General features: G+C 48.5%; 1 protein-coding gene across 1 annotated transcript; it reads right to left on the reverse strand.

The window, feature by feature from the left end:
* Window positions 1-326: 326 nt before the first annotated feature.
* LOC134367981 (probable E3 SUMO-protein ligase RNF212) lies at window positions 327-27,527 on the reverse strand. The gene is made up of 8 exons (XM_063084616.1): window positions 27,419-27,527; window positions 23,889-23,950; window positions 14,214-14,288; window positions 11,476-11,532; window positions 10,248-10,306; window positions 4,704-4,756; window positions 4,559-4,619; window positions 327-549 (listed from the first exon to the last, which is right to left on the reverse strand). The coding sequence occupies exons 1-8, from the start codon at window positions 27,525-27,527 to the stop codon at window positions 327-329; spliced, it is 699 nt and encodes a 232-aa protein (XP_062940686.1).
* Between the last annotated feature and the right edge of the window lie 3 nt (window positions 27,528-27,530).

The following is a 27,530-nucleotide window of genomic DNA, read 5'->3' on the forward strand; positions in this document are numbered from 1 at the left end:
GATCTGTCAACCCCTGTCAAACCGTACGTAGGAGAAAGTCCTGTGCTCATGTAAGGCAAAAGCCTTAACTTGGAATCAGCTGGCCCTGCCTGACACCTTCCTGGACATTTGCATCTCCATCTGAAGACAGACTCTCTCCTTCCCCAGTGGGCCTGGGGCGGGTACACAGCTTCTGCCTTCAGCACCCAGCTGCCCCAGCACGAGCAGCTTAAGGACCCCAAGGGATGAGGAAGAAGGAAAAGAAAAGCCCCTGGGACTAGTGCAGGCTGTGCTCCGGTGCTGGCCCTGATGTGGGGCACACGTCCCGCTGCTCTCACAGGCCCCTTTCAGGAGCCCCGGTGCTTGACTGGAGGCACGGCCTTTTCTCTTTTCATCCAGCCGCTCAGCTTTCGCCTCTGCTCCTCCACAGTCCATTCCAGATTCTGCAGATTCCTGCACTTCAGGAACCCCCCTCTGAAGAGCTTCAGGGCAAGAACCCCACCAAGATCCACCCAGCCAGTACTCCTCCCCGGGTGGGTGATGGTCCAGGCCTTGAGAGAGATGTGCACACTACAGAGGGCAAGAGCCCTTGCAGGCAATCTGAGTGGTCTCCCAGAACCTTGGCTCAGGCTTGGGGTTACCAGAAACACCCCTCACTCTATCCCATTACAGCAAGAATGCACAGCAGCAAAGCAGCTCTCTCCAGAGAAACCTCTACACACGAGGGGTCTTCAAAAAGTTCACGGAAAGATTGTATTAGCTTTTACTTCTATTTTTTCACAAAGCTTGTATCGTGCCCATGTACATCCACTCCAGGGATGACAAGGACTTTCAGGAGGCAACACAATTTGTTTTAGACATTTTCCTTGAAAACTTGCATTCTGGTGTAGCACAGGGCTTGGAAAACTCTGGCACAGCCTGTTTTTGCTCATACGGTTTTACTGGGACACCGCCGCACCCACTCATTTCCACATTGTCTATCACAGCTTTTGCAATTCAACAGAGTTGAATACCTGCAATGGAGCCTTTCTGGTTTGCAAAGTCCAAAATATTTACTCTCTGGCCCCTTACAGAAAACATCTGCCCACTTCGAGCATCGCACTTTGTAATTTTAATTCACTGCATTCTGGTCCTTCAGCTGCAATTTCCAATGTGATTTGCAGAGGTGCGTAAGTGAATTTAGCTGGTCAGTCTTTAGTATTCTCTAGCCTAGCCCAGTTATCCAGATTCTAAGGAAAACTGAAGCTGACCTAACAGAGAGCTGAGGCCGACAGGGTGCCTTGCCCTCTGGGTCACCTTCCTCCACGGCTTCTGTTTGATGACCATCCTGCACGCAGATGCCCAGGATGGGGGACAGATGCCCAGGACAGAGAGTAGGTGCACCCAGGAGGAAGGGCATCCCACCTGGAGGCGCAGAGTGGACGGAAGGTGCTGGGGGCTGTGGGGCAGGGAGCGAAGTTCATGCTCACGCTGCCTACCAAGGAACTGGGTTCCTTCTCCACTGAAGCTGTGATGGCTCTTTAATCCCTATGAAATAAAGTTCCTCCATATCCCAGAATTGAGATTTCTCCATAATCTGGCTCCAGGTGATTCCCTTGGAAACGAGCATTACTTCCCACTAACATGTCTACCCAACAGCATCCACCTCACACAGCCACTAGGAAGACAGCTGGTGTATCCAGTGCTGAGAACAGTGTCGCAAACGAGCAGCACTGTGGACTGCAGAGCAACGCATGCGTTTCACGAGGAAATCGCTAACACTCCTCACAGACGTGCACCAAGTCAGTGCTCAACTATCCCGCCTCTGCTCCCTCACGCCCTCCCAGCCCTGGACACAGCTTGCCCTCCCAGTCCCCCTTGTTCCCTTTTCTGAGCTGCCTGGTGTGCAGCTGACCCCACGTGTGATGGGGCCAGGCCTGCAGCTCCCCTGGGCTCTGGCTCGGCTCTTCTTTCTCTACAATCTGAAACTGTCACTTTCTGTTGTTCATACCTTCACATTTCTGACCCACTTCCTCTCCCCGGCTAATGGGATTCCTGCCACTTCTCTCGATGGCAGGTGAAGGCAGGGCCACCAGCCCCACTGCCGCTTCTCCTCGACACGCATGGCACCAGCATGAGACCGGCATGGGACCCATACGCTCCCATTTGCTTTCATTCCTCCGGGTACAGCTGCAGTCCTGGCCATCCAGGCAGACCGGAGGGTTCTTAACGGTCCTTCAGGGCTTGGTTTATAACCACGAGCCTAGCTGCTCCCCCCTGGGGCCAGCACACAAGGAGGAGGTACTGTTACAGCTCAGCATATAAGTGAACGGTTAAGTTTATGAGAGCCGAGAAAAGCTGGAAGTACCAAATATCTGGCAAATGGAAGATGCACAACAAGGTGGGACAAATGTACTCACTTTTTTGGCTGGGGAAGAAGGAAGATGGATGTCCGTTGACTCCACTCTGTTAAACACACAGTGAGATGCAGTAATGAGCCCAAGACCTACCTCTAAGTAAACGACATCACCTTAAACACAAATACACATAGCAGGACCTCATGTACACATTATGAATGTCCAGACTTCTCTGTGGCTTCATGATGCTGTCAAGAGCTCAGTCAATCACAGATGTGGCCACCATCATTTCCCTGCCCACAGCTCTTTGCTGGCAGCCCACCGTCTGTAAAATCAAGTGCAAACCTCCCTCCAAAACACAAACACCCTCTTGGTCTGGCCCGTCTGAGCTTGTCTCTGCTGCCTGGCCACCGTGCTTCTGCCAGTCCTGGTGCATCCATGCTCCGCACCTGTGCACACAGCACCTCCTGCCCCAGCGGCTCCGAGTCTTTGCTGCCCCCTCTCGGCTCTGCTGTCTCCTACCCGAGGCCTGCTGGACTGAGGCCTTCTGAGAGGGGAACATCTCTTGGTCAACACTCACTGCCTGGTTCATGCTGTTACATCACTAGCACTCAACACCCTCCTTCCTGAGCCCAAAGGTGGACAGGGAAACATCATCTGGATTCATTTTAAGCTGGCCCTCCCCTAGTCTGGCCATCCTTACAGCTAGTGATCTAAGAGGAAAAGAGGGCCCCCTTTTCTTGACAGCTCCAGCAGGGGTCCTAGCCTGGGTGCAGTGAATTCTCATGGTCGTGTGCTCCTTGGCACCCGTTTTGAAGATATTTATCTTTCTCGTGCCAGAAGCAGGGCTCAGTTGCCCTTGTCAGTTTCCAGCTCTCCGCCTCCTCCCAGTTCCTCAATGTAGTCAACCCAGACACCTGCCTTAGACACTGCCCCCCTGGTGACCATCTCCCCATGGGACAGCTAGACGCAGCCTGCTGGACTCACCCTGCTGATCTCCCCCACGTGGACTGTGCAGATACGCTGCAGTGACCACCTCTCAGTCCAGTGTGACCTTCTGGAACTCGAGCCTGCTTGCTCTAAACCCACCCAATGAAAAATCCCTGCACACACCCCTCCTCCTCCCACCGCAACACCTGCAACCAGCCCAGCGACAACCACCGAGACACCTCAAGAAGTGCCCCAGGCTCCCAAGCTGGGGTGGGGAGGAGGGTGAGGGCTTCAGCCACACCCCCCTGACATATGCACCCAGCCCAGCAATGACCAAGACACTGCTGGAAGCCTTCTGGTCTCCTGTGCAGGAATGAGGGGGGTGCCACAGGCCTCAACCCTGCCCCTCTGCCTTCCTCCTTCCCCCACCCTATTTCCTTCTTCCTTCCCTCCTCCTCCTCCTCCCCCCCCAATTGTTCTGCAACATCATCACAGAATGTAAAAAAAATTCATAAATAAATAAACTTAAAAAAAAAAAAAACTCCCTGCAAAACACCTGAATAATGTCCTGGACCCCAGTGAAGGCATGGGCCCATGAGTCCCTCTCTCCCTGACTGTTCACTCCTGCTTCACGTGATGGATGATGGCCCTCCCAATTCATTGAGCCGTTCCGGCCCAGGATCTATAAGTGATAAACCTTTGACCTGTTTCCCCTGTGGAGGTGGATTAAATCAGCACTTCCATCAGAAGGACCAGGGGGCTGTCACAGGCTGGGTTTTCCCCAGCACCAGAGTGATGGTCAGGCAGGCTAAACTGGACACGGGTCAGACAAGAGCCGCAGGCCAGTATAGAGAAGTTTCCCATGACAGGAGTCCTGGTCACAGTCGCACAACCACTCTTTTGGTCGTCCCCAGGTAAGAGAACTATCCTGTGAAAGGTGCACTGTAAACACCTGTGTCAAGGTCCCTTCATTTCCCATTAGGGCAGGGCTGCCAGACATTCTGGTACTGGAACCCCAGTTTAGCAAGGGGCTCTCACGTGACCATTCCCAAACCAACCACTTGGCTGCTGGAATGGAGTGCGCAGGCTGTCCGGTCAGGACCGCACTCTTGATTTGGGGAGTGGAGCCTCACAGGGATGTGAGATACGTACGGAAAGGGAGTCGGACATTGCAGAGTGTCTAGTACATGGGTTGGCAGGATTTGGGGATTTGGAGGGAGGGAGATGGGAAGAGAAGTGCTAAGGTGTCCACAGGAAGGAAACGTGGGTCCTGCGATCTTCTCAAACTCCTTCACCACTCCCAACTCACGCACCTGTCACGGGCCAAGGAGCTGAGCGGCTGCCACAGGCGTCCCCCTGGTTTTGCATAAGGAGCTGAGACAGAAGACCACACATTAGTGCACTCACGTGATTCGGCAGCATGCATCTTTACACTCTTTCCAGTGTTAAGCTACTTACTTGAAACGGAATTTCTTATTGGGCTGAAAGCTGCTTGTTGTGACGATCTCATACTAAATGGAAGGAGAAAAGGTATCAAATTAAACCACAAAAATTTACTTCCCACTAATTCATTCCAATTAAAAGGGTAAGAAGGCTTTGAAAACAGCCAGATGTTCTTATGGGGCTTACAAAAGGGAACTCCTTGCGAATTTGACAGTTCTCCAAAATGTCCCATCAGCCTCTACAGAGCAGAATTAGCTCTACTGCCCTGTACCCCACCGAATGAACCCAACGCTCATGACCATTTACATAATGGCCCCAACATGTGCAAGTGTTACTGGAGAGACACCTGCTGGCAGGTGTTTAAATGTACGAAATCAGGACAGGACAACAGGAATTGTAACACACCAGTTTTTCAGGCCAGCAAGAGAAGTGTGGGCAAGTTACGGGGTGGTTTTTCCCAGTCTGTCAGTCAAACCCCTGGATCTGTCTCTGTGACATCAGGAAGCAGAGACGGCCCTGCCTGAGGTCCGAAGCCCACAACAACAGCTCGTGGCTGCTGCGTCCTGTGACTGCCAATCAAAGAAGGTGGCTGCGCCCCATGTGTCCTGGTGGAGACCTTGAGCTGTGCCATGGGGTGGCTCCTACAGACACACCGGACGTGCAGGAGCCATGCAGGTGAGAAGGGCTGGCGGTCTTTTCTACACCGAGCACCTGCTACGCTGGCCCACTGGGCGAGGAACTGGCATCTTAGGTATGGAGCAGTCTGCCCTCAATAAGTCCCGTTTGGGATCAAACTAGCTAAGAACAGGACAGCAATTCAGACACCTGAGACTCTGGTACCGCCCCCCAGCGCCTTCTCTCCCAAGAACACATGGCCCCGTTTGACAGGTAAGTTCATCTTCTACCTCCCTCCCCCAAGCAGAAGCTCACTGAGGTCAGGCACTTGGCCCCTCTGCCTCGCTCCAAACTACCAAAGCCCAGAACGGTGCGGAGAACCCACAGTACTCAGTAAAGACCTGCTGCATGTGTGGCTGACCACAGTGAGCAAAAGCCCAAACCTTCTGCATCTGGCAGGGCTGTGGCCCAGACCCTGTGAGGGGCGCTCACTCCTGCTTCCAGATGCCTCTAGAGCACTGTTGTGTGCTGGTCCCGAAGGAAGTCAGCATCACTGACACCACCAGGTGCGCTGCACTGCTGGGCTGTCCTTAGGCAGGCCCAGGCAGAGGATGGGCAGAAGTGGTCTTGGTGCATAAGCCCGGCAGGCAGAGCACACGGGAACCCTCCTAGAGGAAAGCGCAGGTGACATCAGGAGTGCACAGACCAACCCGTGTGACACTGCAAAGATCACTGACTACACCAGAAACACACTTCCTCAAGCCACGGGCAGAGGGAAAAGGTGGATTTGGATTCCTGAGGATGTCAGGAATAGAAAACAAACAAACAAACAAACAAAAACTACCTGTGAAAGGCCTAAGTAAAAGATAGAGACACAACAATAAGCAAGCAACATGGCAGTAAAAATGACCTGGAAAATTCTGGAAATGTTAGTTAATATAGCAGCTAAATAAAAACTCAGTGGAGAAGTCAGGTGGTCATAGCACTAAACTGAGAATCAGGGAAAGAAGCCCTTCTCAGTTCGGGGGCTTCATGAAATATACTGCAGGCTGGACTTGGCCTGGAGTATGCTGACCCCTGGAATACACCCGTCACAAAAGAAGCACGCAGCAACTCTTCTAACCTAAAATAATGGCCACTGAAAGAGGCCCTTTCCACTCCAAGGGAGGTGTAGTGGAATGAATTAAGTCCCCCCAAAACTCACTGAAGCTTGAATTGTGTCCCCCAAGTTTTATGGATTAAAAACTTGGTCCCCACTGTGACTGTTAAGAGAGTGGGAAATCCTATCATGGTAATTGAAAGGTGCATCCTTGAAGAAGTGATTGGATTGTAGGACCATGCCATAGTGAATGGATTGATTACGGTGGTCACGGGCATGGTTCTGAGGGCTTTGAAAGAAGAGAGAGGAGAGTCTGTCTTTCTCTCTGCTTCCACCGTCTTGCAGTGTGAGACCCCTGGGTCACTGTCACCACCACCAGATGGACTCTGGACTTCCTAGCCTCAGAAACTGTAAGCAATAAATTTCCTTTTCTTATCAATTACCCAGTTCCAGTTATTTTGTTATAAGCAATAGAAACGGACTAATACACAAAACTGGTACCAGAGAAGTGGAGTACTGCTTATAACAAATACTGGAAAATGTGGAAGCAGCTTTGGAACTGGGTGTTGAGGAAAGGCTGGAAGAATTTGGAGGAACAGGCTAGAAAAAGCCTAGCTGCTGGTGGGAGTTTAGAAGACAGGAAAACCACAAGTTCAAAATGTTTTAGAGACTGGTTACATGGTGGTGAGCAAAATGCTGATAGACATATGGACTCTAAAGGCCATTCTGAGAAGGTCTCAGATAGAAATGAGAAGGGACTTATTGGAAACTGGGGCAAAGAGCACCCTTGCTGTGAACTGGCCAGGAATTTGGCTGCATTGTGTCCTGCCCTAGGACTTTGTGGAAGTTGGAACTTAGGAGTTGTGAACCAGAGTATTTGGCAGAAGAAATTTCTAAGCAGCAAAACATTCAGTAACCTGCGTGGCTACTTGCAACAGGCTACGCTTTATATCATGCCTTTTATGGCTGAAAAGGCATGATGTAAAACTAGAAGACATGATTAAAAGGGAAGCAGAAGGCAAAGAACTGGAGAACTTTCAGCCTGGCCACAAAAGCAAGGGTGTAGCCCAGGGAATCTTTGCTAAGGAGATTAGTAGAAAAGAAAGGGATTATCAAGAGGAGGGGGGAAAGGCCCTGAAGGCCTTGCAGAAACCTCTGGCCCAACCCTTCCGTTTCAGGCCCCAAAACCTAAGGAGACAGAATGGTCTTGGGGAACAGGCCTGAGGCGCCCTCCATGGGCTCACTGCCCAGGATCACCTTGGGATGCTTCTCCCCACACCAGCACACCAGCTGCTCTTGCTTCTCCCGCCACGGCTAAATTGGCACCAGGTGTGGCTGGATGTGCAGCTTTGGAAAATAAAAGCCAGAAGCCTTGGCGGCATCCACACGGTGTTAGGTCTGTAGGCTCGCAAAATGCCAGAGCTCTGAAGGATTGAGAGCCTCTACCCCAATTTCAAAGGATTATGGAAAAGCCTGGGAGCCCAGGAAGAGATCTGAAGCAGGGGCGGAGTCACCACTGACAGCCTTTGCTAGAGCAATGCTGGGAAGAAACGCAGGGTCAGAGTTGCAGCAGAGAAACCCCATCAGCACCATACCTAGTGAAGCCATGAGAGCAGGACCACGATGGAAACCCCAGACCTGTGGAGCTACCAGCATGCAACACCAGCCTGTGAGAGATGAACCATCATTTGGGACCACAAAAGCCGCAGGAATGGAGCTGCCTGAGGACATGGGGACCCAACCCCCATCAGGGCCATGCTGAGTTGGAGTTGTGGGAGCAGGACAGCCATGGAGACCCCAGACTTGTGGAGTGGCCAGCGTGGAATGCCAGACTGGGAGAACTGAAGTGTGGCTTGAGACCAGGAAAGCCATAGGAGTGGAGCTGCCTGAGGACTTGGGGACCCAATCCCCACACCAGCATGCAGAGGACACCGAACATGGAGTCAATGTACATGATTCACCAGCTCTGAGATGTAATGCCTTCCCTGCTGGGTTTCGGACTTGTTTGGGACCTGTTACTCCTTTGTTTTGGCCTACTTCTTCCTTTTTTATTTTATTTTATTTTATTTACTTATTTATTTATTTTTGTCTTTTTGTGACCGGCCGCACCGTGCTCAGCCAGTGAGCACCCCGGCCATCCTTATATAGGATCCGAACCCGCGGTGGGAGCGCTGCTGCGCTCCCAGCGCCGCACCCTGCCGAGTGCGCCATGGGGTCGGGCCCTACTTCTCCCTTCTTGAGTGGGAATACGTACCCTATACTTGTCTCACCATTGTATCTTGGAAGTAGATAACTTGTATTGATTTCACACATGGGACTTTGAACTTTGGACTTTTGAGTTAAAACGAGTTAAGACTTTGGGGAGGATATGAATGCATTTGCATGTGCAAAGGTCATGAGTTTTGGGGGGTCAGGGTCGGAATGTAGTGGATTGAATTATGTTCCCCCAAAACTCACTGAAGCTTCAATTGTATCCCCCATGTTTTATGTATTAGAAACTTCGCCCCCACTGTGACTGTTAACAGGGCGGGAAATCCTATTATGGTAATTGAAGGTGGAGCCTTGAAGAGGTGATTGGATTGCAGGACCATGCAGTAGTGAATGGATTAATAATGGCGCTCAGGGGCATGGTTTTGAGGGCTTTAAAAAGAGAGTGAATAAGGAGGTTAGTCTCTCTGCTCTCTCTGTTTCCACCATCTTGCAGTGTGAGACCTTTCGGTCACTGTCGCCACCACCAGATGGACTTTGGACTTACTGGCCTCAGAAATTATAAGCAATAAATTTTTCATTCTCTTTCTAAATTACCCAGTTCCAGGTATTTCGTTATGAGCAACAGAAACAGACTAATACAGTAGGCAAAGCTAATCCTTGTGCCAGGAACAGGAGTCGGGAGCCATAGCCTCCTCCTGGCCAAGGCCCTTATGAGCCCTGCCACTCAGCCACCCAGCACGACCGGGCCACAGGTGTCCACACGCACACATGCTAGTTGCTCATCCTTGCAAATGGAGCACCCACAGGCTGCTGGCTCCCAGACCTTCAGAACAGAGCGCGGCCGTCACCTGGCTCGTGGCAACTTAACATGTCAGTAACTTAACAGGAAACCACACCAAGTCTCACGAGATCTAAGATGTCACTGAATACCAGATGCACTACACTTATGTAATGAGGTGTTAAAAGAATTGTGTATGGCACATTGTTGATTCCAAATTCCAGGCATATTAAATGCAAAAAAATAAAAATAAAAATAACCAAAGTACACTCAGCATAGATGCAATGTGGCAAAGGCACTGATCAGCGAGAATGGACAAGAGGGGAGAACTGTGAGTGGCGGCTCTTTCCAGGTACTGAAATGTAATACTTTGGGTCACCATTTTTGGTTAATTTCAGCAACTGTGGAAGTGTCTTCCCAAAATGCATCACCTACTTACCAGGGTGTCTTTATAAACAGAACATGCTACATACATGTGTATTTACCTTTCACAAGTGGCTATGATTCCCGCAGAGAGGAATCACCTTCTGCAGGGGTCCCGCTGGCCCTGGCTGCACTGTGGTTGCTCTTGGAGGCTCTTCCCAGGTGCATCCTGCAGGTTCAGGAACCACCGGGCAGACCCTCCCTGAGGGGAGCCAGTCATGTTTCATCCACCCTCTTTTCTGCCTCCCTTCTCTTCCCTTCAGCTTCCCCACAGCATTTTTGCTTGGACAGAAGTCTCCAGTACACGAACGTGCTCCTTCCTCTGCTTCCTGGGCTACCACTGAGGTTGCTTCTGTAACGACCTCCCTCTCTCCATCTTGGAGCCAAACACACAGTAGGGCTGCTTTGCCTGCGTGTGCACGCGGGGCCTTACCTCCACAGCTCTTCTATCCGCAGCCACGACGTCCTAAGGGACTCCTCCAGCATGGAAATCTAAACATAACCAAATGACTTCCAGGTATCAGACAGACTATGCCCAGTGACAGTCTGAAGTGCCCCCTTGACCCTCTAAGTTTCTTCAACTGTAAATCAGAATGTGAATTACTCAGCAGGAAGTTGCCCTCACGCTACCTGCAAGTGAATTTGCATCAGGTCTAGTTCATCAGATCCTAACGACATGGTGTTGGGGGCATGAGGGCAGCGCTAAGCCAGGCAGCCCAGGAGAAGAGCTTCAGCCCAGCATCCTCTGCACACTGGCTCACTAAGACAGGCGAGCAGAAGCCCAATGTGCCAGCTGCTCGCCAGAGTACTCTGGTCTCCAAGTCTACGACACAATCACCTTATGTGCTAGGCAAGTTCAAAAACAGCCTCTGCCATGATGTCAGGGTCAGGCCCTAGCCCTGCCACTGGGCAGCTGCGAGACCTTGAGGCAGCCATTTAATTCTCCGCTCCTATGGTCATGTCTGTAAAAGGTCGTTAACACTACCTATCCTTTGGTTTGCTGTGAGGATAAAGATAACAGACACAAAATGCTTAGCCAAAGCAAGGCACGTGGCAAGAAGCCTCCAGGTAAGATTCTGGGGGCAGCTTCTGGGGAGTCAGATAGGGCTGTGGCGGGCCAGGGAGCGGAAGGACAGGATGGGGGCAGGGCCGGGCCAGGGCCAGGATGATGGGTCCCTTTCAGACCTGGCTGTGTGCAGAAACTAAGCACCCTCACAGCCCCCCGTGCTCATGCCGAGAAGAGGCAGCAGGGTCACAACGGCCTCCTCACTTGAGTAGGGCCCGGCGTCCATGGCTTTAAAGCCAGGCTCCTTAACACACTCCACAACCTTCAAAGTTTTTTCAAAAGGACTTTCATTAAAAAAAACAACATGGTTGAGTCGAGAAGCCTCTAGGCTGCCTCCCATGCCTCAGAGGCTCCGACGTCAACCCTGGCACTGAGAAGGGGACGGTGCCCATCCCAGGAGCTACTGACAGGTGCTGGGCACACAGGCTGATGCTCAGAAGGGGACAGTGACATGTCCCCATAGCTGGAGAAGCAAAGAGAAACAGATCTTGCATCTGGCTGCCCACCCCTTTAAGAACATGATGTCAGATAACAAGTCTGACATTTAAATCAAAAGGTCAAAAACTTCAAGAAACGATAACTCAATTCAATTTACCTGTTCTCGATAGAAGGCTAACAATCTCTTCCTGTGCATTTCTTGAAATTCTAAAATCTGAGAAGATAAGATACATTTCAGTGGCTGACACTGGCCAGTGGCTGTTTTGTACGACGCTGTCACAGGGCAGAAGAGCCTGGAAAGAGCTTTAAGTGCAGACCACAGCGAGCTCTTTTATGTAGTATTTCCCCACACTCGTCTCCTCCCCACAGATGTGGATTCTGCCAGGCCAGGGGCTGCTGGCTGCCACCTACAGCCAGCACTGCCCAGTGTACGGACATTGAGGAGTGAACAAATGCCAGCAGGAAACAGCCACACACCAGCAGTGGCTCAGCCTGCTCCACGGGAAGGTCACCAGAGACTTCTCCTGTTTGAGCTGTTTTAGTGGCACTCTCCTCCCGGTGATGGGCTGGGGCACTGGCTCACGACAGGCCAACCACAGCGTGTCGTCCCTTTGACAACAGGGACTGGTTCCAGGAATGGCCTCCTGACCAAACAGTGGCGACTAGAGAACATCCTGAAACTGACACTTGGACGGGGTGGGTGGGTGGAAAGAGACCGGTGGAGCTGGCAACACCGAGGGCCTGGTGGCCTGTCAGAACTGCCAAAACCAGCTACACCTGAAGCCAGCAGCCCCCTGGTCTTTCCATTTACACGAGCCCCCAAGTCCACATTGGCTGTGTACACAGTCTGAACTGAGTTTCTGAGAGTACCAACGTAAGCGAGAAACAGTGGTCTGTGCTTTACTCAGGGGAAGAGCGACTTCCCACGAGCTGTTTCCAGACAATGGCGCCTGCCCTCTGGAGTGCTGCACTGTCGCTGCTGCGGCTGACACTTTCCTCCACTCACTGCATGGCTGAGACAACAGGGCTGACTGTGGGTTAAACTGGCATTCAGAGTCAGCATCCCATAAAGCCAACGCTCACTTCACCCCATCCTCACAATCTCCTGTCATAGAACAAATATGAGAGAACAGCCTGCACCTTCTGCATGGCTCCCTGTTCTTTGGCAAACAGGGAGAAAATTCCACTGTGGAAAGGAACCTTGCCCAGCGACAGCCCTTCACACCTCTCCTCCATGATGCGAACTATCTCCAGCCGATGGCCGTGCTAGGAACCCTACCCCAGGTCAGGAGGTACAGCATCCTCTTCAGTCTCCTGAGCTCCTGGATGCTGCGTTTTTGGATAGATTCAGAGCTCTCAGAGTCTCCGGAGGAGAGCTCTCCACTCCACAAGACAAGGGACTCATGTCTCAGATAAGGGGGATAACAACCCCAGGTGCTGCCCAGGTAGACTATGAAGAGGGTGGCAGAAGGACTCCTGAGGGTCAATGAGATCCTTGTGCACTTCGCAGGCCATGTCCCAGAGCACCTTCCCTGACTGAGGCCGGAGTCCTCAGGTGCTGCTGCCTGTCACGTGAATGCTTGGGGGCCTTTACTCCTCTGGCTCCACGCGCTCCCGTGAGGACTTGGTGAAGCTCACCCATGTCATCTGTGATAGGGGGGATGTGTTTCCTCTTCCCTTTCCACCTCAGACTCACGCATGGCAGGCTAGGCAGGGCCATCCAAGCTCTAGAGCTCAGAAGGGCTGGTGGAGGACGGAAGAGTTAGGCAGCAGATTGACAGCCACGTTCTCCAGCTGCCCTTAGCAAGGACTGGCCTGACAGCCGGCCTGTCTCCTCTGTCCTATTGCTCAACAGGTTCCACACCTGAGGCAGGAAGAGAGGAATGTTATGTGCTGACCCCTAAACCACGCTATCTTCGTGCAGGCTGGAATTCCAAGGAAAAGAAAGTACTAGTATGTGGGGAGCACGCATCCGTGCCAGCATCAGCATGTGGGCTCCTGACCGTGTGGGCGCTGGGCCCGGTAAGGCCTGTCAAGAGGGAAGTGGCTCTTACTCTGTGGGCTACTTGCAGATAAGGACCACAGTGAGAGCCAGCATACAGGCCTCTGTGGCTCACCCTGCCCCATCCCAGGTAGACACTGACTTGGCAAGGCAGGCGTGGCTGCAGTAGGTACCTGGCCACAGGGAAGCATCCCTAGACCCTGGAAAAGCTTAGCAAGAGGAGGAGATGGGCTTTTCCGCGAAGCCTGCAGGTGGGGATTTGAACTGCAGAAGGGAATAGTCCCAGAATGAAGCCTCTCGTGAGCTGGGGGCAGCCTAGACCCACCTGTCCACATGTTGGTGGGTCTGCACTGGGTTGGGGGACTAGACTCCGAGACTCCACTGGGGGAGGTCTGTGCTCCAGGCCTGTGATCTCACGGGGGTCTTGGGCCCCTGAGACTTGAGATACTGGCTGTGGCAACAACATGACAAGAACTAAGCAGGAGTGCACAGCCTGGTGCGCAGAAGGTCACCATCAGAAGAGCACCAAGAAGAAAACTGCTACCCTGTATCCAGGCGGGGGAGGGCGGCTTCCAGCTCAGGTTCTAGGTTACATCCACTGTGAATACTGGGGGCGTCCTGCTCAAAGGACCCCAGAGCTGAACTGACATCTCTTGTGTCTCAACATGGCACCAAAAGCACCAATAGCAGCAACCAAATAGATCACATGAACTTTGCCAAAATTAAAAGCTTTTGTGCTGCAAATGTTTCACCACTGAGAAACAAACGAAAAGAACACCCCGCAGAAGGCAGAAAATACTTGCCGCTCACACATGTGTGAAGACACTTGCCTCCCGAATTCATAACACATGAGATCATGTCCTCAGGTCTCCCCAGAGCCAAGCCACACTCACCTGGGACATATCTCTGGAGAACTTCTTACACAGATCATCTATGTCCATAAAGAACGTCTGAATCTCTGAGTTCGTCTGAAAGAGAAAGGAAATGACTCTACATTGATTGCTTCTAAGAAATGCTACTGGCCACGAGGCAGAAAATTGTACTTCGGGGTCTAGGATGAACCCCAGACAAAGGAAATGGCCAACGGGTGGGTGGGGCAGCCCCGTCAGCAGGGGGCCACACGTCCTGGCTGCCTGGGCAGTCATGGCTGGAGAGGGCCGCATGTCCTTACTTGTAAGGCGAGAAGACACATCCCTATGTAGAAGGTCTCTTGGCAGGAGCTAAAGGGTGCCCGAGGGATGTCCCCGGGCACAGGCCACGCACAGTGGGCAGCAAGCAGAAGTTTAGCTACAGGTCCTTACTGAGTTATTTACAAAACAAGCATAAGGGACTTAGGAAAGAACAAGGGTTTAAGGAATGGCGTTTGCCTCCTCACAGTCAGTCCCTAATGCAGACACTCCCGACGTTCTTCCAGAAGGCCTGCAACATGCCCTGCTCCCCACTCCCCCGCCCAGGACCACGCTAGACCAAGCGTCAGGGCAACAGCCGTCCTGGGCATGAACCTGGGAGGAGCTGCTGTTGCCAGACGCAGAATGGCACGGCATGAACGAAGTGCCGGATGAGGGCACACACCAGACCAAAAATCACGGGAAGAACCGCGGGCCTCCTTCCTCCATTCTCTGGCTCAGAAGGCAGAGTGTTTGCAAGCGTCAAGATGGTCACTTGAGGGACGCACTTCCCTACCTGTGCTCCCCAAATCCCACTGAAATGGCAGTAAAATTACAGTCAGGAGAAAATACCGAATTAGCGCAGAAAATAGGAAATGGTGCCTAGAATAGCCCAGACCCTTTGAGGAATTCTAGAAGACAGAGCACGGACGGGCTCCAGTCAGTGCACCAGCCACAATGAGCAGGCTGGGCACAGAGGAGACGGCTCTGAAATCACTCCACGGTCACTTCAGGCCTCCAAGGGCAGAGGCCAGGCAGCACCATAGAGGTGAGCTCCTCCTAGCGAGGGGCTTGGACCCAGCAGAGGGGAGACCACACTCTGGCCAGGATTGGGGGACTTCCTGTGCCACACACCCCGCAGATGCCAAACTGCACCGGCATGGGCAGCATACCCCACAGGACAGGCCGGGAGCTCGGATTCCAGCCTGAGTCCCACTCTGCACACACTTGGCCTGTGACCCTGGCTTATAGGTAGGTCACAAGACACTTAACCCCTCTGTGCCTCAGTCTCCTCATGTGTAAAACGGGAGCAGAAACAGTGCACACCCCAACCCCCCAGCCAGGCCGTGCTGAGTACCAGGTGACACAATGTGGGAACAGTGCACCACACAGGCTCGGTCCGTGCTGGGGCTCCGTGAGCACCAGTGGTCACTGTTATCTAAAGATACAAACACAGAGACGCACACAGAACAAGATACACAGCTCCATGGACCAGTAACAGGAGCACTGAAGAAGCTGTCGCAGCTCTATCTGGCCCCTCAGCCTTCTAGGTGAGGGGGACCCAGAATGGGACAGGAGGTAAGTGTGGAGATAGAACAGCCACAAAGTCGCCAAAATGAGCAAATGCCATCATGGTATAGACTGACGATCCTAGGAAAGTCCAAGCAGAGGAACTACAAAGACGACCACGGTCACACACAGTGGTCCGACTGCAGAAAACCAAAGATAGATAAACAAGGGAGGGACTTTTGTTTGTTTGTTTGTTTCGGTGGCTGGCCAGTATGGGGATGCAAACCACTGACCTCGGGGTTATCATCATCGTGTTTAACCCACTGAACTAACTGGACAGCCTGTGATATTTTCAAAGTGCTAAAAAGCATTAATTTTCAACAAAGAATTCTAAACCCAGTGAAAATATGCTTCGAAAAGAAAGACAAAAAAGGGGGGATGATTTTTCAAACAAACGACAACTAAGAGAATTTGTCAGCCACAGACACAAACTTGAAGAAGTAATAGAAGGAATTCCTTGAAGGTAGGAAAAGGGACTCCTGGCGGGGAGCACAGGGACTCAGGAAGGAAGCGAGAGCAAGAGAGAGGGACCTATGGGGGCCTCACTGAACATGATCTGCTGCCACAGGATAGGGCTGCAGGGTCAGTGCGCAGCAAGAGTCAACACTCAGAGCAGTACCTGGGGCAAGGCGGGAGGAAGGGAGACGCCGTGAAAGCATTTCAAGGTCTGCATCGTCAGGAAACTCTAATCACACCAGACCTTAAAAAGTCAAGATTGCCTGCTGCAATCTCTAGGATAACCATAAACTAATGTTTTCTGATCTGAGAGCTAGTTATGATCGTGAAAAATTCATTGAACTATACACTTATAATCTGTGTACTTGCCAATGAGTATAAGTCCATTTTCTGTTGCTAGTAACAGAATACCTGAGATTGGGTAATTTAAAAGAAACAAAATTTATTTCTTGCAGTTTTGGAGGCTGGGAAATCCACAGTCCAAGGGGCACTTCTGGTGAGGGCCGCCTTCTTGCTGGGGACTCTGTGCAGACTCCCATGGTGACGCAGGGGGTCACATGGCAAGAAATTGGCAAGAGCTCTCCAATGTGCTTACCTGCTCTCTTTACGAAGCTGCATGTGTCCCTCCTGTGACGGCCCACTGAACCATTCACTAGAGCATGAGTCAATCCACTCATAAGAGCATGGTCCTCAGGATACCATCAGCTTTTTAAGGCCCTTCCTTTCAGATACCATAGTCGGATTTCCCACCTTAACACTGCTACAATGGGGATCAAAATATGATGAGTTCTGAGGAGACTTTCAATTCACAGGACTATGTATTATATTTCAATAAAAAATTAATAGAAATGATAACTAAAAATTACCAAGCATTTAGAAATTAATCAATATACTTCTACATAACACATGGGTCATAGGAGAAACTGAGGAGTAATTCCAAAACTGAGAGATAATGAAAATATAACACAGCCAAATATATATGATGCAGGCAAAGATGAACACAGAGGGAAAGTTATAACCCTATAATGGAAACATTAGAAAGGAAAGGTTGAAAATTGATGCTAGGCACCCATCTTAGACAACAAATTAAATACAAAGAAAAAAAGAAATGATAAAAAGAATTAATAAAATAGAAAACAAATATAAAATGGAGAAGATAACGGAGCCCAAAATTTGTATTTTGAAAATTCTAATAAAAATCAATAAACACAGCAAGACTGGCCAAGAAAAAAGAGAATCTCACACAATAACCACTATTAAAATGAACAAGGGACATCATTACAGAACTTACAGACATTAAAAATACAAGAGGATTACAAACACGCTGATGACAAAAATTCCGAGAATTTAGATGAAATGTACACATTCCTAGAAAAAGACAACTTACTTAAATGGATCTGAGAAGAAGTAGAAACACTGACAAGTACATACCTAATAAAGAAATTAAATCCCTAGTTGAAAACCTTCCCTTCAAAAACCCTTTAATGCCCAAACAGTGTCATTCCTGAATTCTACTGAACGTTTGAAGAAATAACTCCAATTCTTACAAAAATTTTTCCTGAAAAGAGAAAGAAAATAATTTCCAACTCCTTTTATGAGGCCAGAATAACCCCGATTTACCATAACTTGCACAGGGTGTTATAAAAAAGGAAAACTACAAGTTCAGCTCTCACGTGATCACAGATCCAAAATAAGAGCTAAATACATGGATATATGCGAGCCATGCTGCATTGCCATGAAGTTCTATTTATTCCTGGAACCTAAGGTGGGTTTAAAGTTTTAAAAATAGCCGAGCTCGTGGCGCACTTGGTAGAGTGCTGCGCTGGGAGTGCAGCAACGCTCCCGGCCGCGGGTTCGGATCCCATATAGGAATGGCCAGTGCGCTCACTGGCTGAGTGCTGGTCACGAAAAAGACAAAAAAAAAAAAAAAAAAAAAAAAAAGTTTTAAAAATAAAAGCAACTCACCACATTTACAAAGTAAGGTAGAAAAGTTAGATGATAATCTCAATAGCTATAGAAAGAGCATTAATAAAATTCAGCACCATTCATGATTTTAAAAAACCCTTAGCAAAAATAATTAGTGCACACACACACTTGGTGGTGAAATTCTGAAAGCTCGATGCTGATGCCAGGAAACAGTCATGGTGCGTGCTGTCGCCAGCATTTCTACCCTGCACTTTATTGGAGATTTCGGCCAACACAGTAAAGACATAAAATGGCATACAGATTAGAAAGGGAGACATAAATCAGTCGTTGTTAAAAAATGACATGATTGTGTACGTAATATTCTAGAAGACTGTACACATAAACCAATAGAATCATCAAGCACATTCAACAAGGTTGCTAGTATAAGTTAAAGAAAACTAACTGCACTTTAAGATACTAGAAATAAACACTTAAGAGATGATATTTTTAAAAACTACTATAGTAGTACCCCAAATCATCAAATTCCTAAGAATAATGCTAACACTGGTGCACAAGGCCTCTCAAAAGGAAACTATAAAGTGTTACAAAGAGAAAGAAAGTAGAGAATATCTAAATGAATGGAGGTATGTGCTGTGTTCACAGAAGAGTCAATATCACACAGATGTCAATTTTCCCTAAATTGTTTTATTGATCAAGTGCAAAATAAAAATCCCAATAGGATTTTGTGTCACTGGAAATTAACAAATTGATTCCAAAATTTACATGGGCATTCCAAGACCAATACAGGCCAACTGGTGTATCTGACAACCCCTATTCTCGGGGGATCTTGAGGGGGATGTTTGTTTCTCACCCTGCTCAGTAGGTGGCTGGCAGCTCTGCCCTCTGGGCCCTCCATGTAGCATCAGCCTGCAGAGGGGAGGGAGGGTGGAGGGTTGCGCAGGAGGCTATTTTCACAGGTCAGACCTGGAAGTGGCCTTCACTGCTCCCGCCCACATTCCATCACACGAGGGCAGGCAGGGAGACCGAGGCTAGGTGGATGATGAGGAAGGGAGGTTTGGGGGACATGCACCCAGGCCAGCTGTGGCCTGTCATTCTGATCAGTGGTATCACCTTCCTCCTCTCCTATATAGAAAGTTGCCCCCTCTGTGGGACACCCCCAAACGCCACTGCCACTGCACCCACGGCACAGCCCAGGTTATTGGGCGACATGTGGTCTTCTTCCTCAGGTCCCAACTTTGTCAAGAACCATCTCCGTGACCTCACCAAAACCCCATGGCTAATGGGGCACAGACACAGGACAACTAGAAAACACTCCCAGTGACATGGGAAGAGAGTTATGGTTAGGAGAACACGGCAGTCTCCTACCCACGGAAGGAGGAGCCTACGGGCAGGCGCCGTGGGGCTCCTCCCTGCGGGATGCTGGTTAAACTGCAATTCTCCCTGCGTCCTGGGAGAGTTCTCTGGTCTGCCCACCTCCAGGCCCTGGTTCTGCCCGCTGGGGGTCCGGCTAAGTGAAGGGAGGCAGCCTGCTCTGCTCAGTCTTGCAGGCTTCGTCACTTGAGACTCATCCCTTCCCACTTGGGCCCTTCATCTCCTCACTGTAGCCTTTCCTTTCTCTCTCTGCTCGGAGGCCCATGCTAGCCTCAGCCATCCTTTCCTGTAGTTGCTCAGGGTTGGCACATTCGGAGGCTGGCACATCCCTCCTGCTCTGCTCTGTGCTCTCCAGAGACTTCCCTCCTGGGGGTCCGGCTGCCTCCCGCATCCAGCCGGCACTGGCTTCAGTCTGCCCTGCCCTCCTGCCACCCGCTACTGATTGCTACGGCAGTGCCCTATGTTGTGTGTGACATTAGTGGCCTATTTTGATGATAAACAAATTGATACATAAATGTATGCTTATTGGTGACACACGCCATGAAGCAGAATAAAGCAGAGTGAAGGACAGAGAGCCAGAGGGTTCCTCTTATACGGTGATGTCTATCACCCTGCAGGTCAGGGAAATCAGCTCACAACATGTTTTGTTCTACAGAAAGAGAAAAGATCAGAACAGAAGCCATCAGAGGGCCCTGCACTTAGGATAAACATTGTTTTGTGAACTTATTTCACGGATGCGCACACTGGGCTACGATGTAAAGCATCCTCCTTGCTGCAGGCCACAAAGAAGCCACCGTTACACAGAACAGTCGGGGACAGTCTTCTGACGCGATAGCATTCCCAAAGACCTGATAACTGTGGGAGATGGAGCCTGCAGCCATTTGAGACAACATTTCAGGCAGAGCAACCAGGGAAAAGGCGGGCACTAGGGAAGCACCTTGCACCAGGAGCAGCAGGGTTGCAGCTGGGCCGGGCCACAGAGCTGCCTGCCGGGCCAGGCCACAGAACCCAGGGGCATAAGGGGACTTGGGTTTTATTCCTGGCAAATTGGGACACATGAAGGCACAGATCTGTCCTAGGTCTAAGCAGATCCCTCTGGCTAGGGAATGGAGCAACAGGGAGGAGGCCGTGGATTCTGCAGAGACTGCTGGAGGAAGAGCCACCTACTTTGCCGAAAGTATAGAACACGGGTGTGAGAGGAAGAGAAGCAGGAGCCATGTCCACGTTGCACGCAACTTCACTCAGTCACAAAGAACAAAAAAACATCCTTTTTCCTAACAAACACCCATAGAATATTCACAATTACCATGTATAAAAACACAATGAAAACCTTGATTATTAAAAAAAGAAACCATATAGCTAAAATCTCTGGTCGTAATGCCATAAAACTAAGAATCAACTCTAAAAATGATAGCGGAGCTAAAATCTAAAAACTTAAAAATTAAAGAATATTCTTTCAGAAATTCATAAGTTGAAAAAGAAATAAAAAAACAGATTAGAGATTATTTAGAAATGATAGTGAAAAGCAGTACTCAAGGTAATGCAGAGTGGCAGTACACATCAGGAAGTGGATGGTCTTGAGCATATTTATTAGGAAACAAGAAAGAAAATAAACGAGCTAAACATTCAACCTAAGAAGCTGGAGAAAGGCCCAAGGTCTCCTCCTGCCAGGCTCAAGCCTCAGCACGTAACGGGTCATGGTGCTACGCAACTGTGCAAGCCGCAGAAACAGGCACTGCCACGGAGAGTTTATGTTTTTTTGTTTCTTTGTGCCACGGAGAGTTTAAACTGCCACACATTTGGAGAATAAGAAACTTTCTATTAAAAATGCAAACATTTAAATCTTTTCCCTTTGCTTTTCAATTTCTAGACATTTATGCCGCAGAAACATTCTTCCAAGTGTGGAGAGATATTGGTAAAAAATGTTCACTATAAGGTAGTTTGAAACAGTGAAAAACAGAAAAAACCCAAAAGCTCATCAAGAGGAAAATATTGAAATATTATGCAGTCATTTAAAAAAAGAGTGGGTGTGCCCAAAACAATTTCAACTAAGAAAACTTTATTTTGGTAAATTGATAAATCACAGTAACACACAGAAAACAGGTTCCATTCTCCTGGCTACCATCATCTTTGGGAAACAAGACTTGGGAGACTTTCACATTTGCCATTTTGATTTTCTGTACTGTATACATTTTGTGTAACTTTGTATGTTTGTAATTACAAAAAAATCCAATTAGATATTTTAAAACATCACACCAAACGCACATTTTGGAGAGCAGGTATAGAAGAAAAAAACCATTTGTAACTAACTTTATATCGATATCAAGTTAAACTGATGCACTTTACAGCTAGAACGAAAGGCATCGCATTAATTCTGCTATAGAAATGATCTATTTTAAACTTTCTTTATAAACAACCCTCTTAACTATATATGACCCCTACAATAAACCAACCTGTGTCACTCTCTTAAGGAGCTTGAAGAAGGGTACTTCAAAAAGTTTATGGAAAAATAGGATTAAAAGATATATACCAAAATCAACTCAAAATAGATTGAAGAGAAATGTAAGACCAGAAACCACAAAGCTTCTAGAAGAAAACATAGGTAAAATACTTTAGGACATAGGACTGACTGGGCAAATATTTTATTAATAAGACTTCTGAAGCATGGGCAAGAAAAGCAAAAATGGACAAATGGGATTATATCAAGCTAAAAAGCTTCTGCACAGTAAAGGGAGCAATCAACAGAGCAAAAAGACAACCTGCAGAATGGGAGAAAATATTTGCAAACTATACATCCGACAAGGGATTAACATACAGAATATACTAGGAATTCAAACAACTCAATAGTAAAAAAGCCAAATAATCTGATTAAAAAATGGGCAAATGAGCTGAATAGACATTTCTGAAAAGAAGACATAGAAATGATCAACAGGTGTATGAAAAATGCTCAATATCACTAACCATCAGAGAAATGCAAATCAGAACCACCATGAGTATCATACCTCACCCCAATTACAATGACTATCATAAAAATAAATAAATAAATAAATAAATAAATAAATAAATAAATAACAAATGCTGGCGAGGTTGCAGGGAAAGGGGAACTCTTATACACTGTTGGGGGGAATGTAAATTAGTACAGCCATTATGAAAAACAGTATGGAGGTTCCTCAAAAAACTAAAAATAGAACTACCAAGATTTGGAACCAACCTGAATGTCCTTCACAGGATGACTGGATAAAGAAACTGCGGGATGTGTACACAATGGAATACTACTCAGCCATAAAGAAGAATGAAATTCTGCCATTGGCAGCAATATGGATGAGCTTGGAGAAAATTATGGTAAGTGAAACAGACAGGCACAGAGACAGAAATACCACGTGTTCTCACTCTTATGTGGAAGCTAAAAAAGTTGATCTCAGAAGTAGAGAGTAGAATAGTGGTTACTGGAGACTGGTAAGGAGAGGGAAGGGGAGATGGGCAGATGGTGGCCAATGAATACAAAATTGTAGCGATAAGAAGAATAAGATCAAGTGTTCTAGAGGCATAAAGGGAGACTGCAGTCGACAACAATTTACTGTATAACTTGAAGTAGCTGGTTGAGAGGATGTTGAATGTTCCCAGCACAAAGAGGTGACAAATGTTTGAGGTGATGAATATGCTAAATACCTTGATATGGTTGATCATTGCGCACTGTATAAATGTACCCAAATAACACATTATACTGCATAAGTATGTAAAATTATCATGGGTCAATTAAGCAAAAATAAATTAAAAAGAAAAATATTTCAGAGACAGAAGTAAATAAGAAGTTACCAGAATCGGGGGTGGGGTGGAATGGGGGTGAATAATGAGAAGTTATTGCTCAATGGGTACAGAATTTATGTTTAGGATGACAAAAAAGGTTTGGAAATAGACAGAGGTGGCAATTCTACAGCATTGTGAATATAATTCCATGCAACTGTATGTTTAAAAATACTTAAAATGGCAATCCTTTTCTTATATACATTTTACCACAATAAAAAATATTGGAAAATAAGAAGATAACACAAATCTTTCCAGGAACTTTTCGAAGTACCCTCACAATATACTGAAGAAAACTATTTAACTGACTTTCATTTCCAAGAACATAGCACAATCCAACAAACTATGAAAGAAAACTAAGAAAGAAATTCGTATCTACGTTTTAAATGGCAAATCCTAATTGTACTTTGATTACTCAGAAATCTCATAAGATCTAGTTAACCTAGCAAAATGAATGAAAATTTTAGATACTAAACATGACTAAAAATTAAATCTCAAGTTTAAAAGAATTTGGTTACTATGATAAATATTCAGATAGTACAGATTTCAACTTACATGTTTTGAAAGTAAAACTGTGCGACAAGGAACTTTACAAATCATGCATTCATCCTTTTTACCTACAAAATAAAAACAAGTTTTATTATATTACACTGATTAGTGCTTTTAAATATGTTTAAATTCAGACTTGAAATTACAATGCTCCTTCAAGAAATACACAGGATAATAGCACTTAAATGTTTTCATGTTCAGATAGGATGAGGCTGGGGCTATGAATACAGATAGAATGATTTATGCAATTAACAATTCCGTTTTTCCTGCTTTGCAAATATGCCCAAAAATAATGACCAAAAAAGATCAAAAATACTTTAGGTTAAATGAATCCCAAATATTTATTACAATTCAGTTTTACGGAGATATCTTAATTTAAAACTTTTAACTACTCAAAATGAAACTAACTCCTCCAAACCCACTCAAAAGATAAAATGATTTTGATCTGTCTCTCTCAATCTCACCTCTACAACACTACAGAAGATTTCTAAAAGCCCAAGACAGACCACTCCACTCACCAGATACATGTTTTATTGAGCTCCTACTACCAGCATGCCACTGCTATGGCCTAAGAATGAAAGGCTAATATGTCCTGCCTGCTAGCATGCAGCTAATCCACCTGCCCCGTCTCCAGGGTCTCTGCCCCAGAACCAGAGTGATTCTAGCACCTATTTTCTTGTCTTTCTCTCCCTGGAAAACCTGGACCTCCACGTAACCAGCAATTAACATCAGCCTTGCAGTTCCCCCTTTGCCCTCCACAGTGATGTCCACGAGCCCACGTCAGCAATCCTGCCACGACCACACGCTGGACCCCCACACACCCAGGGCATCATTGTGAAAACCCAGAATTCCTCCCTACACTTCCAGTTCCTTCTCATCCAGGGCCCTGCCACCTCCTCACACACTTGAGCTTTACTTCTTCACTAGCCAGCTTGGAGCCCAGGCCCAACCTGTCACTGTTGTAGTCTCCGCAATCCTTTTTCTTCCAGGGAGCACGTCCAGACCAAACCTAGACAAGTCCAACTGCTGTCTTTCTCCCCCTCTTCTGGTACAATGCAGCCAAAAGGGGAAAAAATCACTTAACTGAGAGGTTGATCCATAGATTTGTGTCTTCCAACACTGTTGAGTCTGCAACATGCTGGGCAATCTTTCTGCTTTTCTTGGGTATCCCCCCGCCACCCCATGCCCTATGGGGGATGTTCCAACAAGCCCCCTCACATCATATGCTGAGGAAAAAAGAAGCCCCTGCTCATGACCTTCCTCAATTTCCCTGCTCTCTCCTCTAGACTTACCTACCACAGAATAAACCGATTCACTCTGCCTCCTTTCTGCCTTGGGGAGGGGTTCTCCACCAGCCCAAGCTCAACACTTCATGTCTGTGTTCACTCTCATCTCAGTATCCATAGCACTTGGCACATGGAATGGTGTCCTGGTGTGGCATGAGTGGCCCCCTTCTAAGAGCCTTCAGAATGGTGTCCTTTCTTCTCTTGGTACAAGCACATTCGAGTCACACTTTTCCTAAAAACATCCACCCTTGACAGTATGGTCTGGTCCCCCCCTCTCTTTAACTGAAGATTCTAGGGCAAGAAAATTCCTCTTATGCACCATCAGTCAGAAGCCGTGCAGCAGATTAACACAGCGACTCATAAAAAATCTAAGTTGGGGGAAGAGAATTAAGAGATGTGACAGAGGAAATTATTTAAAGCTAACAGAAAGACAAAGGATTTGATACATGATATATAAATAGAATTTACAGGGCCAGCCCGTGGCTCACTTGGGACAGTGTGGTGCTGATAACACCAAGGCTGCACATTCGGATCCCTATATAAGGGATGGCCGGTTTGCTCACTTGGGAGAGCATGGTGCTGACAGCACCAAGTCAAGGGTTAAGGTCCCCTTACAGGTCATCTCTTAAAAAAAAAAAAAGGCATTTACAAGTTAATTAAAAAGTAATACTCCAATAAAAGGCTGTGAAAGGACCCAAATGAGCAATCGGCAAAAGTCCAAATAGCCAATATCTGAAAGGAAAACCAAAGCCACTAATAAGAGATGCAATAGGAGAGGACGACAGGCACTCACGAGCCGATGCTGGGAATACAGATGGGCACACCCTTTCTGGTAACTAAAAGATATATTACGCAACCTTAAAAAAGATGATACCAAGTTATTTTAACATGGAAAGGGATCCATGTCTTAGTAAGCAATAAAAGTAGATAACTAGATGGTCCACAGTATACCTTCTTTGTTTTAAACATTTGCATCTGTAGAAAAAAGTCTGGAAGTATAAGCACCAGAGCATAAGGAGGGCTTACCCTTGAGCAATGGACCACTGGCATAGCTACAGGGCTACAGTCAGGGATCTGCTCAGAGGCCCCATCCCTTTTCACAATTCTTTCTATGTCCCAGGATTTGGTGGACTTCCTTTGCGCCAAACGCTTCCAAGGCGCAACATCTGTGGCTTTTTGAAGGAAGGAACTGACGCTAGGAGAACCCGTGCTGGCCTCAGGCTTCAAGAGCCACAACTTCCTGGGAATCAACCCCCCTCCCCAGCCCTTAACCTGGGTATTGCTGGCCTTAAAAGCTAGGACACTCTGAGCCTTAGCATTGCGGCTCCCAACCACGAACGCCTTTGCATCTCCATCGTTCTAACATTATCTCTGGTCGCCAGTGATCCGTCTCTAGCCGAGGGGCACTTCCAAACACCAATTATTTGACTCCACTGGGATGTCCACCTCATCAACACCTCTACTTTATTTTTTTACCCAACATGCTTCTCCTATCTTTACTCACCGTCTTCAGAAAGATGCTCTCCACAAGGCTATAACCTTACCTTCTTCTTCCATCTTCCACACACTGCACACTCCAGAATCTTGGATCATGACCACCACGTCAGTGGCTCCCCAAGTGCATTCCCGGCCGTCTGGTCTTCCAGACACAAGTGGCACACGCAAGCTCACCAGCCTCCTACTCGGCCCGCGGGCTCTTCTGCAGGTGCTGCCTGGCGGTGAGAGCCCCGTCCAGTGGCCTCACGCCTTCCTGGGCCAAGTCTGCGGAGTCGACCTCCCTCCCGCGTTTCAAACCGTCACCTCTCTTGGGCCCAGCCCTCGGGCAGCCCCCGAGCCCCTCTTGTGAAGTACGCGCCTGGAAGCAGCGGCTCCACCCTCCCCCCGCACCCGCGACAGCACCGCGCTGCCCAGCTCGTCCCCTGCGAGAACCGCGCTTCACGGGACGCTTCCGTGAGGAGGAAAGTGAGCGCTGTACCATGGCAGGTGGGCCCCGCCTCCCCTCTCCAGCGACCCTCACGCTCTCGGGCTTCCGCCTCCCCCGACAGAGGCTGGGCAGGACTCACAGGCCTACGCCAGGACTAGGCCGCTAAACCCGCGCCAGGCCTCTATGTCACCAGCCTGTCTGCCTCCGCAGCCCCGGACGGCGCCCACCCGCGGACGCCCCTTGCCCACGCCAGGGGCCGCCCCTCTGCGGACGCCGCGGCAGGCGGGCCGGGGTCGCGGCCAGGCGCGAGGGTCGCCTGCCCTGACCTTTGCCGAGGCAGGCCTCACAGTACACGTGCCCGCAGTTGGTCAGGCTGAAGCAGGACGCCTGGCTGGGTGGCTGGAAGCAGCAATTACAGAACACCCAGCTGGCCATGCC

Source organism: Cynocephalus volans, chromosome X (genome assembly GCF_027409185.1).
Source record: "Cynocephalus volans isolate mCynVol1 chromosome X, mCynVol1.pri, whole genome shotgun sequence".
Lineage (NCBI taxonomy): Eukaryota > Metazoa > Chordata > Mammalia > Dermoptera > Cynocephalidae > Cynocephalus > Cynocephalus volans.

Bases quoted from the DNA above. Each gene is read 5' to 3' on its own strand.
- LOC134367981 (XM_063084616.1), bottom strand. From the start codon at position 27,527: ATGGCCAGCTGGGTGTTCTGTAATTGCTGCTTCCAGCCACCCAGCCAG. The intron at 11,533-14,213 runs GTGAGTGTGGCT...TTATCTTCTCAG, and splicing joins TCTCCAGAGATATGTCCCAG to ATTTTAGAATTTCAAGAAAT. The intron at 10,307-11,475 runs GTAAATTGAATT...GGTTATGTTTAG, and splicing joins TAGCCTTCTATCGAGAACAG to ATTTCCATGCTGGAGGAGTC.